At 48.6% G+C, this 13,466-nt stretch overlaps 1 protein-coding gene across 1 annotated transcript in view; it reads left to right on the forward strand.

The window, feature by feature from the left end:
• The first annotated feature begins 487 nt into the window (after window positions 1-487).
• UNC13B (unc-13 homolog B (C. elegans)) overlaps window positions 488-13,466 on the forward strand; it is a 238,762-nt gene continuing 225,783 nt past the window's right edge. The window contains exon 1 of the mRNA XM_009330423.1: window positions 488-599. Within this exon, the coding sequence (XP_009328698.1) occupies window positions 488-599 (112 nt within the window). The remainder of the gene's footprint in view (window positions 600-13,466) is intronic.

Consider the following 13,466-nt stretch of genomic DNA (forward strand, 5'->3'; position numbering starts at 1 on the left):
CAAACACATCCAGGACCACAGCACAGGCATCTCTGCGCTCGGGGGGTAGCAGGTAGCACAGAGGACAAACCTTCCCGTCTCAAACCGCAGCTGCTCGTGGCCTGTCACCGCTGCTTGCACGGGGCTGGGACCCTCCCTAAGGTTTCACTGTGCTACGTGCAGGCAGGATGGGAGCCGCCAGGTCTGGCTGCGCCACTGGTTTGCTGGCCAGAGAAATGCCCACTCCGGCTGTTATTTCTGTCTTAGGTTTTCTCACTCAAAGGGACGTTTGGGAACAAAATTCTCTCGCTGGGCCCTTTCGGATCCTGGTGTCCGGCTCTGCCCCTCATGCCTGCCCTTCATTTCAGTGAACGCACTCAGTCCCTCACCAGGCTCTTGGGAGGATTGAGAATTAAACGATGCAAAAATCCCTGCCCGCTGCCCACGTGGGGCTCCCTGGGTGACTCTCGCCAGCTCAGCGCAGGCGAGTGCGCAAGCAAACGAGGTCATGGCCAGGGTGGAGGCAGGAGCCTCGGCCCCCGGCTCCGAGAACCACGGCTGCCCCCATCCCAGGGAAGCATCTACCGGGGTGCAGATCCCCGGCACCGTGCTGGAGAGGCGTGAGGGTGGCTGGGGGCTGAGCAAAGCCCCCTCACCTGTGGGCTTTGCACTATGCTGGTGGAGGATGCCGCAGCAATGCTGGCAGTGAGAGCAATGGATGGGAAGTGTTTTCGGGCTCTTCGCAGCGATTTCCAGCCCAGGGGACCTGCCTCTGTGTCTTTCATGCTTAGATCCACAAAAAAAAAAAAAGCCCCACTAGCAAAGCTGGTTTGATTTTAGTTCAGAGGGGGAAAAAAATGTCAGATGTGACCTAGTGCTGATAAATGCCACCTGTTTATGCCATTAAGTGAGTCCTTTGGCCACCATATCCATGCTGTGGAGGCAAAAGGGCACAAACAGGGTAGCTTTCGTCAGCAAAGCTCTCCAGTGTGAAAGCCCAAAGGGCCAGGTCAGTAAGAGATCACAGCTATCCCATTCCGGGCTCAAGTGGCTGCGCTGCGGTGGGAGGCGCTTGGCTACTTTTGGGGTACCCGTCCCCAGGCTGTGCTATCTGAACGTGCTCCGCAGGGACGAGCTATTTCCAGAAGATGGCTTCTCTCCCCAGCAGGGCTGGCTCTGGAGTTTTATCTCCGCCGGCTGCAGCTGGAATAAACACACAGGGGAGCACGGGGGTGCGTGTATCTCTCATATGAGTACTGCTCTGCGGCCACGCATCCACTTTGCTGCCAAATGGGTGAGGGAAGGAAAGAGGATAAAGTTCATGAATTAAAGCTGCAGCCCTTTCCTCCTCCATTACTAATCCCCATTCAGATTTAATCAGGGGAAGAGTGTATTTCAGTCCTTGCGGTCTGAGTTACTGCAGCAACAACCCACTCCAGAGGGGCTGTACCTCAGCGGCTGTTGTGCAAGCTCACAATAAAAAGGCAAACCTGTCTCTGAGAGGTTGCGATCTGAAGCACAGCAGCAGGTAGAGACAACGCCAAGGGGCACCAGGGAAAAACAAAGTCAGCCAACGCCGCACGTATCTGAGCACGCTAGCTGAGCCAACCAGTCAGCTCACATTTTGGGAGCGTTGCAAGGTGAGTGTGGAGGGATGCTGAAGCCCTTAAAGATGAAGACAAGCGGACAGTGGAGAACTGGGAGAGCTGGATGATAAATGCAGCAGGTTCACGTGGTTTCTCTTTAGGACTGTGTCAGCCAGATGGGTCCAACATTTGGCTGGGAAAAGGGCCTTTGCTGCACAGTTCAGAATAGGTCTGATGGGAGCTTTGATGAGACTCCTTCCTTTGAGAGAGTGGGGAAAGATCGGAGGTGTTCTGCTGAAAGGCTCTGCAAGACCTTGGTGTGGAGAGGGACCTGGTTTGAAGATGACATATTGGTTATGGCCTGAAAAACTGGCAGGATAATGATTTTGTACCCCACAATGGAAGGATATGATGAATGTGAAGAGCTTTGTTCTAGACAAGTTGAACTTGAGGCCATGGGATGCATCTACGAGGAGAAAATCGTAGCAGATCGAGGTTCATTTTGGACAAAGAAAGCTGAATCTGGGACAGAGAGGCAGATCTGTGAGTCCCCAGCATGGAGCTGTATGAGCTGGTGCCCATACTCAGAGATAAAGCATTAGATTAATCTCATCTGACATTTTCCTTCCTCTGAGCCAAGATTCCCAGGCCCTCTTTACAGTCAGTGGAGAAAAACAGGTACTTTCAGGGCATTTAACCTAGTTTGAATATGTATTTGAGGGTGAAGGGAACTGTTCCCAAGAAGCGTTTCCACAGATTATGAAGAGGGACACAGTGGGAAGAGCTCAGGGACAGACACCCACGCTGCGGACACCTGCATTTGCCCAGCTAAATCCTGACACAGGTAGAATCTCACAGAAAGCCCAGGGGGATGCCTGCTCCAAAGGACACTCCGAGGGAATGACCAGTGAGGACACAGGGCAGAGAATCTGAAGGAAAACGGGGTCTCCAGGAGAAAAACATGGTCAATGACCCAGTGGTGACAAATCAGGGAGGACAAAGCTTCTGCTCACCCTCCAACACTGCATCAGGACAGCAGCAGGACCAAGAAAGGGCTAGAAAATGTCCTCAGGAGCTTTGCAGGGGAGCAGAGCAGTTGTACAGGCTTGCAGAAACTCAGTGTCAGGATAAAGTGACCCCTTCTGCTTTTGCTCCATGGTCTAGGCACTGGCACATCCCGCCTCGACGAAACAGCTAAAGCTGCCCACGTGGCTGTATGAACACACAAAAATGTAGAAATGATGAGGCTGAGAGCATTCAGTGCCAATGGCCTTGGAGGAAGGTGCAAGGATGAGTTTTGAGAAACCCCTGCGTGCAAAGGGAAGGTTTCTTTGTCTTGGTTTGCTTCTGCGAGAGAGCTGCCGGCTCCCAGCTGTGCTGCCTGCTCGGCTCTTGGCCGGAGACTCTGGCGTGCATCGCGACCCCCTTTTCCCTGCTGTTGGGAACGGCTCATGGTTTGGCTGATGGTCCAACACATACCTAAAGCGCTAGAAAAGCTCTGTTCTTCCTTCTAGAAAGCTGAGGCAGGGTATGGATGCCAGCTCCTCCATCCCCACATGCAGATGTAATTAGTACTAAAACTTAGTACCTAAGGGGCATTCATGTTGCCTTCACAGCATCCTGCAGTTAGAGATTTTGGTCTGTAGAAACTCACTCTGTCAGCGCTAAATTGGTGAGGCCACAGGGAGAAACTTCCTCTAAATAACACACAAAGTGGGCAGTTTTCTGGTAAACCCTCAGATTACAAGCAACCCTGAAGAAACACATTAGGTTTGACTTACAAGGCTCCTCCGTACTTCCAGCCTCTGCACTAAAACCTCCAGATCCTGCAGGGAAATGTGCACTTTATTGCTGCTGGATGCTGTCTTAGCAGATCTTTGCACATGAAAGTAGGGCTTGGGCTACTTGCTAGTTTCACAGGAGACCTCCAGAGAAACTTGGCTGCCTTATGGGAAGGTGGATTCAGGTAGGGATGCTCTTTGTCTGCACCTGTGTTGTCTCTGTAGGGGGTCCTGGTGCCAGAATATCTGGCCTTTTGCAGTCAAGCTTGCCATGGATGCTGCAGGCTGTAATCAGCCTGAGGAACTGGGCTTTTCCCTGTGGATGTGTCAGCCAAGGCTTGGCTTTAAGGAGCTTCTGAATGCAGAAGACAGCACTGGTGTCACCCAGATGGGAACAGGAGGTGATAGTTGGCTGGATGAGAGCTGCAGACTAGAGGGGAATTGCTGGGTAGGGGAAGAGGCAGATGATGGGTAAAAGATCCCATGATAGAAGCAAAAATCACTTTACCCGGCATCTTCGTGAGCCATCAGCAGTTTTGTACGTATGTATGCAAATATCCCATGGGAGATAAATGGCTAGCAATTAAGGATCAAAAGAGAGGGCAAAATGGTGGTATCTGCCTAACACTTCCTGCATTTTGGACGCTGACTTTTTCTAGATTTGTGTGGTTGCTAGTACTCAACATTTTTCCAAGCAGAATTTTCTATCTTAATATGTGTAGCTCTGAACATGAAAGCAAACAGCATTTGCAAGCAAACAATTTGTAACGAGAGCCATTAAGAATTTCAATCTGCAAACCACAAAATGATCCCTAGCACATGTAAATGACTCTGCCAATCTGTTTCTTTCCTACCCGCTAAGCATAACAATGACACTGGGTTCATTTTCCCAGTTGGGGGGTCTTACTGCTCACACCTCAGCTCTATGAGCAGGCTCACACTGGCATCTCCTCAAATGGCGGGAGGACCTCTTGTCTACCATAGGCAATCTCCAAGCCACCCAGGCAATACCCATCCTACAGGCAGGCCGTGTACGGTGGAGCCGTTCCCCAAGCTCTGCCAGCATTTAGTCTCCCACTGGCAAGGGAAACAGCCTTGCTAATGACTAGAAGTCCTGAAAGCATCAAATAATTTAGAGCCAGGCTCCCTAGGGAAGAGGAATGGCATATGCAAGCAGTTACCTAATCACGGTCTAATTACCCAACTGGAATTTGGCCAGGATGCTGGGACTAAGAGCAGTACCCTAAGGAAAGGGTTGTAGGGTCTCTGGTGAGTGCATGCACTTGGGATCTTGGCTTTATACACTTAGTGGAAAGTGTAAAGGGGCAGAAAGCATGCCTGGTACTGCTCAAAAATGCTCTGGGCTAAACAAATGTCATTTCAGGTAGGTTGCTTCTTCATGGCTTCTTATTTCTAGAAATTGGACACCCACCTCTGCCTCCTGGCAGGTCTTAGACACCCCAACTATTAATTGGCAGGGGCAGGTTTTGGCCCAGATGGGTGGGCCCTAACTTAACCTTCTGCTGGGCATCCCTGTCATGTTCCTATCAGCTCGTACGGATGGATGTCACTTCAGGCTGTGTGGATTCAGTGCTCAGATGTGAGAAACTACACAAATGGGGACAGGGAATGGCATCTCAGCAGACGAGGAAACTTCATTTCCCGTAGGTGATGGGAGGCTAGACCTGAGCTGCTCTCCAGCCCCTCCTACACCACCCTGCTTTCCACTGCTGCACCTGACCTGATCTCAGTGGCATTACTCCGTCACTGCCTTTTTCACCAGGATTGCTTTGCTTTTGTGTCCCTTTCCTCAGTGAGAAACACCAGTTACTTGCTTAAGACAAGACCTGGCATGCTCGTGCCAGCATCAGGCTGTTAAAGGCACTGCCTGCAGCAGCCATGCTCTGGTTGTAGGCTCTGAGAGATGCTTCAGCTAAGTGCTTGTCAGGCAGATGGCGAGAGATGAGAAAGAAGAGAAGCAGGGAGGGAAATGACAGCCCTGGGGTAATGCGGGCACTGTTGAGGGTGGAGGTGGGGGCTGGAGGTGTTGGTGGCGCCTGCTCCTTCCCTTTGGGTGGGTTTGGACAAGTGTCCCAGGTGAGCTGAGAGATGGCTCTCGTATCGTGCTGCATTGCAAAGGGTACCGGGCATTACGGCGAGGCTCAGGGCTGCCTGCCCCAGTGACCCACGGAAGAAATCCCCATGGGGCTGGCAGTTGTAATCTAGTAACGGGGGACTTCTCACCCCTCCGCTTTCGCAGCTTGCTGCCAGGGCAAACCTTGACCGTGGCAGGATCCTTGCAGACCCCTTATCACAGCCCCAATGTTTAAACAACCATATCTGCGCCAGGCTATTTCTCTCCAACCTTTGCTGATTTTCCTAAGCAATTTTACGTAACCAGCTGGGTTGGATTTCCATTAGTGTAGAGCAAAGGCTTATTGCTCTTTTTTTGTCGTTTTATGATAGATAAGAAAGTTGGAAAAGCAGTATTTTCCTCCTTTTTTTTTTTTTAAATTTTATTTCTTTTTGTCCTCAACTCTTGGGGGAGGCTCAAAGAGCTTGTGAATGGTGTCTGTTCTCGTTGCAACGTAAAATGATAATACCCAGCCCAAGAAGCAGAGGAAATCTGGGATTGTTAGCTACAGTTTTGAATTTTGCTTTTGTATCTGCTTTTTATCAATTTATTTAATTCAAAGATGCAGCAAACAGTACAGAGAAATAGACCCTAAATGATACTCATCCTGTTGAAACAGATGTTATTCAAGGCGTTCCTGGGGAAGATTTCAAGAGTATCCTCTATTTTTGTTATTCTTTCAAAACCCGCCCTCTCAGACCTACCACCAGGGATACAAGGTGAAGTTCCGCAACACACACATATCGGTAATAAAGAGTTATGGTCCATAAAAACAACAGCTTGCAGGCTGTAATGCTACATCTTCTGCGACTTATCTTCACCTGCAGCTTGCTCTGTTATTAAGGAAACTATGCCCCGCAGCTGCCAGGCAGGCTGTATTGCGGACACAAGTAAGTAAGATCCGGAGAGTCCTTAATTTTTATTTTTGTTGTTTAAAAAAGGGGATTTGAGGGAGGAATGGGAAAAATTACAATCTGGACAGTGAGATACTTCCTAATTATTAGTTATTGCTTGTCCTAAACTGCAACAATCAGCAGCAGAGTGCTAGACACTGCATGGGCATTTAACGAAACAGATAAGCTTCTCCTATCGTTGCATTTTAAATTCTTTGGAAAAGGATTTTTCTCAATTCTTTGGAAAAAGGGACAAAAAGGGGAGTCCAAATGTGAACTAGAGAGACTCCTGGGTGAACCAGGGAGGGGAGAGTTGCGAAATGCTTGCTTTCTGCACACCCCTCTGAGGAGGGTGGTGGCAGAAAGCGTTCACGACAGGGCTTTTATTCTGCTATCGCAGCTCTGAAAGCTTGATGTGTGTGCCCAGGGGAGGGCGAGCCTGCCTGCCTGCTTTCCCCCTGTTCTTCACGTAGCAGGAAGGCACGGTACACACGCGCGCCGCTTGGACTCCGGCGCCTGTGGAACAACGTAGCTGGAAGGTTAAACAGCCTGTTTGCATAGGAAATGTCAGTCACTTGGCCACTTCTAGAGGGTTGGTGGCTCTAGCAGACTGTGGGAGGTCGGCCTTTCCCTGCAATGTACTTTATTGCTCTGGAAAGTAATTTTACAAGAGCACTATAAAACCCCCCTGACAAAAACACTGTTGCTCATAAATACAGTTAAATGCCCTCCCATATTCTTCATGGGTCTTACCGAGGCATTTTTTGTTTTCATGTAGAAGCCCCCCATCTCTCCCTGCTGCTCTCAGATAACAGATAGACTATGACACGAAATCACACCGGAGGGGAGAAACTCTGGCCAGCTGCTCTGCAGCAAAGCAAGAGGGATCCAGTATCCCCAAGGGGTAACACGATTTCCCTTACGCCCATGATGCTCTTTGCTAGAAGCTGACTGATGCCGTGGCTTTTGATTGTGGTCTTGGGATGGTGAAGCAGGTCAAGCAGACAGAAGGGTCCTTTGCAGTCTCAGGGTGCTCCTTCCTCAGAGCCCATCGCTTCAGCTATATTTGCCAATAACTTTAACTTTGACAAATAGCTCCTCTTTTATCTCTGACAAATGTTCCTCTTCAATGAATAAAAACTACAAAAGCAAGAGAAAAGCTATCCCCCTAGGCTTCTCTATTGAAGGGTAACCTTCTGCACTCCTCAAATGTCTGTTAATGTGAACAGAACAAAAACTGAAGACACAGCTGTAAGGCAGGAAACAAGCCCGGCTGGGAAGAGGGGTTTTGCGCCTTGCCAAGTTAAAAGTGACTCCTCTTGGAAAGGCAAAATATCTGATTTATTTAAAATAAAATAGTTATTCCCTCCCTTTGTAATATGGAAGCCGTGGCTCAATTTAAATATGAACCCGACCAAAGTGGAGTATGACATAGCAGAGTGGGTGACACCTGTTCTTATTAGATCAGAAGGTGGTCATCGCACAGAACCGCGTGGATCTGTGTAGCTAACCTGAGGCATCAACATCAGGAAGTACTGACCTGATCCTGATGCGACCTGCTGTGCACAACACATGCCATCCATACTTGAGAAGTGTTAACTAACAGAAAGAGCTACAAAACAGAAATCAGACAGTCAGAGCCAGTCATCTCTGGACCACCCAGAAAAGATGCCTTTTTTAAGGCTGGCAAAGCAAAACTAGAGAGGGGACGGCGTTGCCGTCTCATGGGTAAATATGAGGAAGAAAGAAACACTATTTTAGCTGAAAGGTGAAGCTGGCAGAAGGATGAACGACATGAGTATGTTGGAGATGGTGGCTGCTGAGGGGTTCCTGTAAAGTACCAGAGCAAATCCCCAGGCTGTTTGTGAAAGAGGCAGGGCTGGGGAAAAGGGGGAGTGTGACTGTAGGGACAGGGCTTCTGACCCCAGAGGTCTCTTCAGTCCTACGTCCTCATGTCCCTAGCTCCTGACTGCCACACGGCAGGTACGTGTCGAGGGGGAGATAGCTGAGCATAAAACGTAGCCAAGAATAAATATTGCTCAAAGGACAGTATTTCTGCTGATCAGAAAGATCACTTCAGTCTAAGGCAGAGACTTTCGGAGCACCTGAACACGCTTCAGCTCATGGATATGTTACGGCACCTGCTTTTGGGGGAGCAGCAATAGTGGCAGTGTCCACGCTGGCCAAGTGAGGGATCACTAGCAGAGACCACCGGTCCTAGCACGCATGATCAGATCCCAGGAAAACATCCCCTGTTGGGGGTCTGTATTTTACACAAACCCGGTGTTGCCAGCTTTGCTGCTCACTGCTTGGACAGAGAGAGATCCCGCGCCGCACGTGTGTAGCCCTGGGTGTAGCCTGCAGTGCAATCCCACTGTGTTGCTCAGGGGCAAAGTGCCCCAATATGAACAAGAAATGCTGTGTTTGGGACGCTTGGGATAATTGCATGAGTAATGGGTTCAATTCTGCCGACTCCAGCATGAGCAGTTGAAAGACTTCTCTGCAGAGCAGCTGTAATTGAAAGGTCAGTTCCCATGGAAGCTGCCCTCTTATGCAGAGGGTTTTTTCCCTGAGATGAAAGGATGCTTCTCGCCTCTCCAGCATTTTGAACATGGATTTGTAATCTAAAAAGCTGGCAGATGTCTTTGTGCTATCTGTCTTAAATGATTATGTGGTGACAGTGTCCAAGCATCTCATCATCGCTAACATATTTATAATCAGGACACCCTGTATCTTTAATACCTCCTTCCTTAAAGAATTATCACAACCTCCATTTTGTGGATGGAAAATTAAGGCACAAAGAGCAAACCCTACCCAAGTGCCCGTGCTATGCAGGGCGGAAAGCTAAATGGCTGCAGGGAGTTCCTGAGCATGCCGAAAGGAAAGACTCAGTACAGGGACTTCAATGGCACGGTGGCAGGTTGAACAGGACAGCTGGAGAGTCTCTGATTCAGGAGGCAATTAAAATGAAGCCACCGGTTAATGCCTTAAATTGCCAGACCACTGTTACTTCCAGATGTCACCAATCTTTAGGAAAAGCCAAGATGGGGACACTGGAAAGACGATGTCCCAAGTTGCAGCCCGAAGTTTGGCTGGTTGTTCAGTGGGCGCCGCTGCCCCTCGTTGCCCTGTTCACCTCGCTGCCCTGCAGGTGCAGCCATTCCCGGACCTTTAAAATTTCCTGGGTATCATCCTGTTTGACCATTTTGGAGTGTTAAAACCAACATTCTGCTTTACATATAACAGAGAGGATTGCAGGCTGCTTCCCTGCAAGTTTCAGTGCACGCGTATGGTGTTCTTCAGCTACTGCACTGATTATTGGCTCTGATCCACTCCAGAGAAAGCTGCATTTCAGGATGCTACTGAAATGGCTCCCACACACAGGTGAGACACCATGCAGTGTTGTGAGCAAGATCCCGTGATCCCCTAGCTCTTCTGCAAATGTTACATTTTATTAGTAAGCAAATAGAGCAGAAATACCAGTGAAAGCCAGTTCAGTAGCCTCTTAACCTTTACAGCCAAATCTGAGGGCTGCTTCCCAATACCAGAATATCCATCAGCTGCTTAGTCTGTATCCAGCACTCAAGTCCTGCCAAATGTCACAGGGTAAATTAAAAGCTTTTTTTCCTTATCTTTAGAGCTTAGCCCCAAAAAGCAGGTCTGAGATGATTTTTTTTTTGTCAGTTGCATAACAGAGAAATGGTTTAACAGATCTAAACCCTTTGATTTAAAATAAAGCCCATGTGGGTTTGCTACACGCCAAGTTTCAGCTTAAGCCATTCTCCAGGGGCAGAAATACAAAACTCAAAAAAGGCAGAACAAGAAGAGAAGAAGAAAACACAGTTTACTTAGACTGCAAATATAGCTACAGTATTGCTCTCTAAACAGGGAAACTACAGCAAATAGGCAGGTATAAAACAGCTGGTAAGCTGCGGTGAGTGGAGGATCACCCATTTATTACTTTCCTATCCAACAGCAGGTGAGCCCAGACCAATGGCTGGGGTCGGAGTAGTCAGAGAAAATTAACTCTTGCTTTGCAGGGAGCAAAAATTGGGTATTACTTTGGAGCTGGCAGTAACGCCTCCTTTCTGAGCACCTGTCTTTGTTCGGAAAGGCGTACAGTTTCAGTGTGCGTGAAGGTTACTGTAGTGTGCTCGCTGCACTGTATTTTTGCTCTTTAATTCGGTGAAATTCTCCATAAAAAAAAAATACACTGCTGACGGAGTGTACTGCCTGTGCTACCAGAGCACGCTGTCAGCTGCAGGATTTAGATCCACGCTGGTACAACAGGATTTGGGGCTTTGCTTGTAGTTAAGTATTTGTGAACCTGGCATTCCCTTTTGTGGATTTATAGAAACAGACCTGGAAAGATCTTTCATGTTTGAGAGGTTGAGGACAGCACAGGAAGCGGTGGGGTTTTTTCTCTTTCTATTGCACTGTTTTTTATCACTGTTTTTGTATTTATGACAACAATGTCCAGAGGAAGAACTAGAAAAAATAGCAGAGAAAGATGCATTTGGGGAGTGTCACTTCAGCTGGGAAAACATAAGGAAGTTGATTTCAAGGAGCAAGCATAATTTAGAAGAGGGTAGTTCTACCTTGCAAAAGTTTCGCAGTAGTGGCGTGGTCCTTCTTCCAGCCTATCCGAAGTGGAAAGGAGAGGAGGGGCGGACAGACACACAAGTAACCACTGTAGCTGGGAATCGGGAGTTGTACAAACGATCTCTTTTGATTAGATAAAGACTGGTAAAACCCTTGCATCTAACTAGACCTCAGAACTGCAGGGAATTCGTAACATCTATGATAATCCCAGCCTTCACAGTTACTGCTGGTAGTAAGATAGCTCATCCTGGCTACAAGTTGCTTACTTGATTGCCATGCTTGCTAATAACACATTACTATGATTTTAAAATGTGTATGACATCATCTGCCCTTGATGATTGCCCCCTATCTTGCCCACAGCTTGTAAATGCTACCATAATACATAAATACATAATACAAAATTATTTCTGTATTATGGTAGCATTTACAAGCTGTGGGCAAGATAGGGACTTGCTGTACCAGGTGCTGTGTGACACAGTAGGTGACAATTATGGCCTCAAAAGCTTTAATTTTTAAATTAGGACAGGCGGAGCAATGGGGCCCGGCAAAGGGAGGAGAGCAGTCGTGGAGGGGTTGTGTGGTTACGGCAGAGATTAGCTCATGCACAGTTTGAGAGTTTTCATTTGCAATGAGGGAAGGGAAGGGAAGGGAAAGGAAGGGAAGGAAAGGGCAGCGGAGTTTTATGTTCCTTTAGGCAGATCTGACGTCAGCTAACCCAGCGTGAGGTACGATCCCAACAACTGAACAATGCGGGGTAGTAGCTGCTTCAAAAGTTGCTTTACAAGGCAAGGCAAGGCAAGGCAAGGCAAGGCAAGGCAAGGCAAGGCAAGGGAAGGCATCAGAACAGCTCAAGGATCCCCAGCAGATCTTTTGCTGATTGAAAGCTCTGAGGCTCTAATGAATGCAGAAGAGCAATGGAGATCTGAAAAGGCTGGGGATCTGGCGTCCTACCCTAAGACACGTGGGAGATAAATAATAAAGGACTTTTTAGAGCAAAACAGTGATGTCCCCTGAAGTTAACTGAAAAGCTAGTGCTGTGCCCAGCTCATAGGTGGGGCAGGCTTTGATGATGTACAGCCAAAATGCAGAGGCTGGTGTGCTGGAGCCCTTACAGTCTGCCACTGCTGCACTTGAGTAACACATAAGGAAGCGAACCAGAGCTTCTGAGGAGTTTAACAGCATTTCAGCAGCACTGAAGCCAGTTCAGGGGCAGGAAGAGATGATTCCTTCACCGCCTGGCTCAGTGCTGGCACTTGCAGCTCCCTGCACCGGCAGTCTGCATTCACACTGCTAAGTGGATGTGTTCCCAGTCCCTTGAGACTGCCTCTGGTAACACCTTCAGTGCAGTGTCTGCTTGTTTGTTTGCAGGAACATGATGGTTTGTCCTTTCAAGTGGTCCTTCTTGGTATCTCAGAGAAGCTTTACGTGTATTTTTGCCAGATTTCCTTGACTGATACACTTCTCTGCAGCAAACATAAGGGCAGTAAAACACACCGTACTGGACAGGGCAGAAATCAAATCTCTCCTGAGGTCTGAATTTTGGGAAGGTTGGTTGTGTCTTTGAAACAACCGCCTAGGAGTCTTGCCCTCTACCCTCTGTGTAGACTTTTGAGTTATTCTAAACATTAATGCAATAGCAATCACATTATATGACACTTTGCTGTTGAGTTTCAATATCAGAAATTATTTGTTTCTCCTTGGATCCTCTGTTTGGAACTAGAAGCACATTCTGCAGCGTTATGGTTATTTATAGGTTGGGATGAAGGAGCACTAAAAGCATTAGAGGCCATCAGGGAAAAACTACTAGAACCAGGCTGAAGGGAGACCAAAGCGTGGTTCTTCCTGCAACAGGCAGCAGATCTGTGAAACACCTTATCAGAAGATGGGGATGCAAGGACTTTGCAGCGGCCCGAGAAAGAATAGACAAGCAGAGAGGTGTGTTGAGGGTTACTAACGACACAAACACATCAGGCTCAGGAAATGCTCAGAGCTCGTGGCACTTTGGGCCTGGAAGGGTACCGAGGGAGGACTTGAGGCACAGTAATCACACCTGGGTGCCCAGCTCCTGCTCTTCCCAAAGCATTTGCTCATGGCTTTTGCTGCGTGGGGGGATATCGGTGGCTGTTGCTGCGCATCAGTCAAGCTTCTCATGCTGATAAACCAGGGCCAGTCCCAGGATGGGTGGCGTGTAAATGGCGGGAACGACTCCTGCAGAGGCGCGCGCAGGATGCTGTGTATCCAGCAGGTTTTCTTACCTTGAGGGAGTAAAACAAAAGTGAGAAAGGCAGAAAAAAACCCAGAGGCAAAGTACCGAAAAAACCCGCACCAAGTCAGCGGTACCCGCAACCAACTGCACCAAAGTACAGCACTCCCCTTCCTCAGGTACGGACACCTCCGAGCCGGGCTCGGGCAGCGGGAGGGGACCAGGGCCCTCTCCCCGCTGCCTTGCCCTGCGGCCCACGGGCGCTCCCCGGGCCTTTCGACCCGCTCC

This window comes from Pygoscelis adeliae, unplaced genomic scaffold (genome assembly GCF_000699105.1).
Source record: "Pygoscelis adeliae isolate BGI_AS28 unplaced genomic scaffold, ASM69910v1 Scaffold628, whole genome shotgun sequence".
In the NCBI taxonomy this organism is placed as follows: domain Eukaryota; kingdom Metazoa; phylum Chordata; class Aves; order Sphenisciformes; family Spheniscidae; genus Pygoscelis; species Pygoscelis adeliae.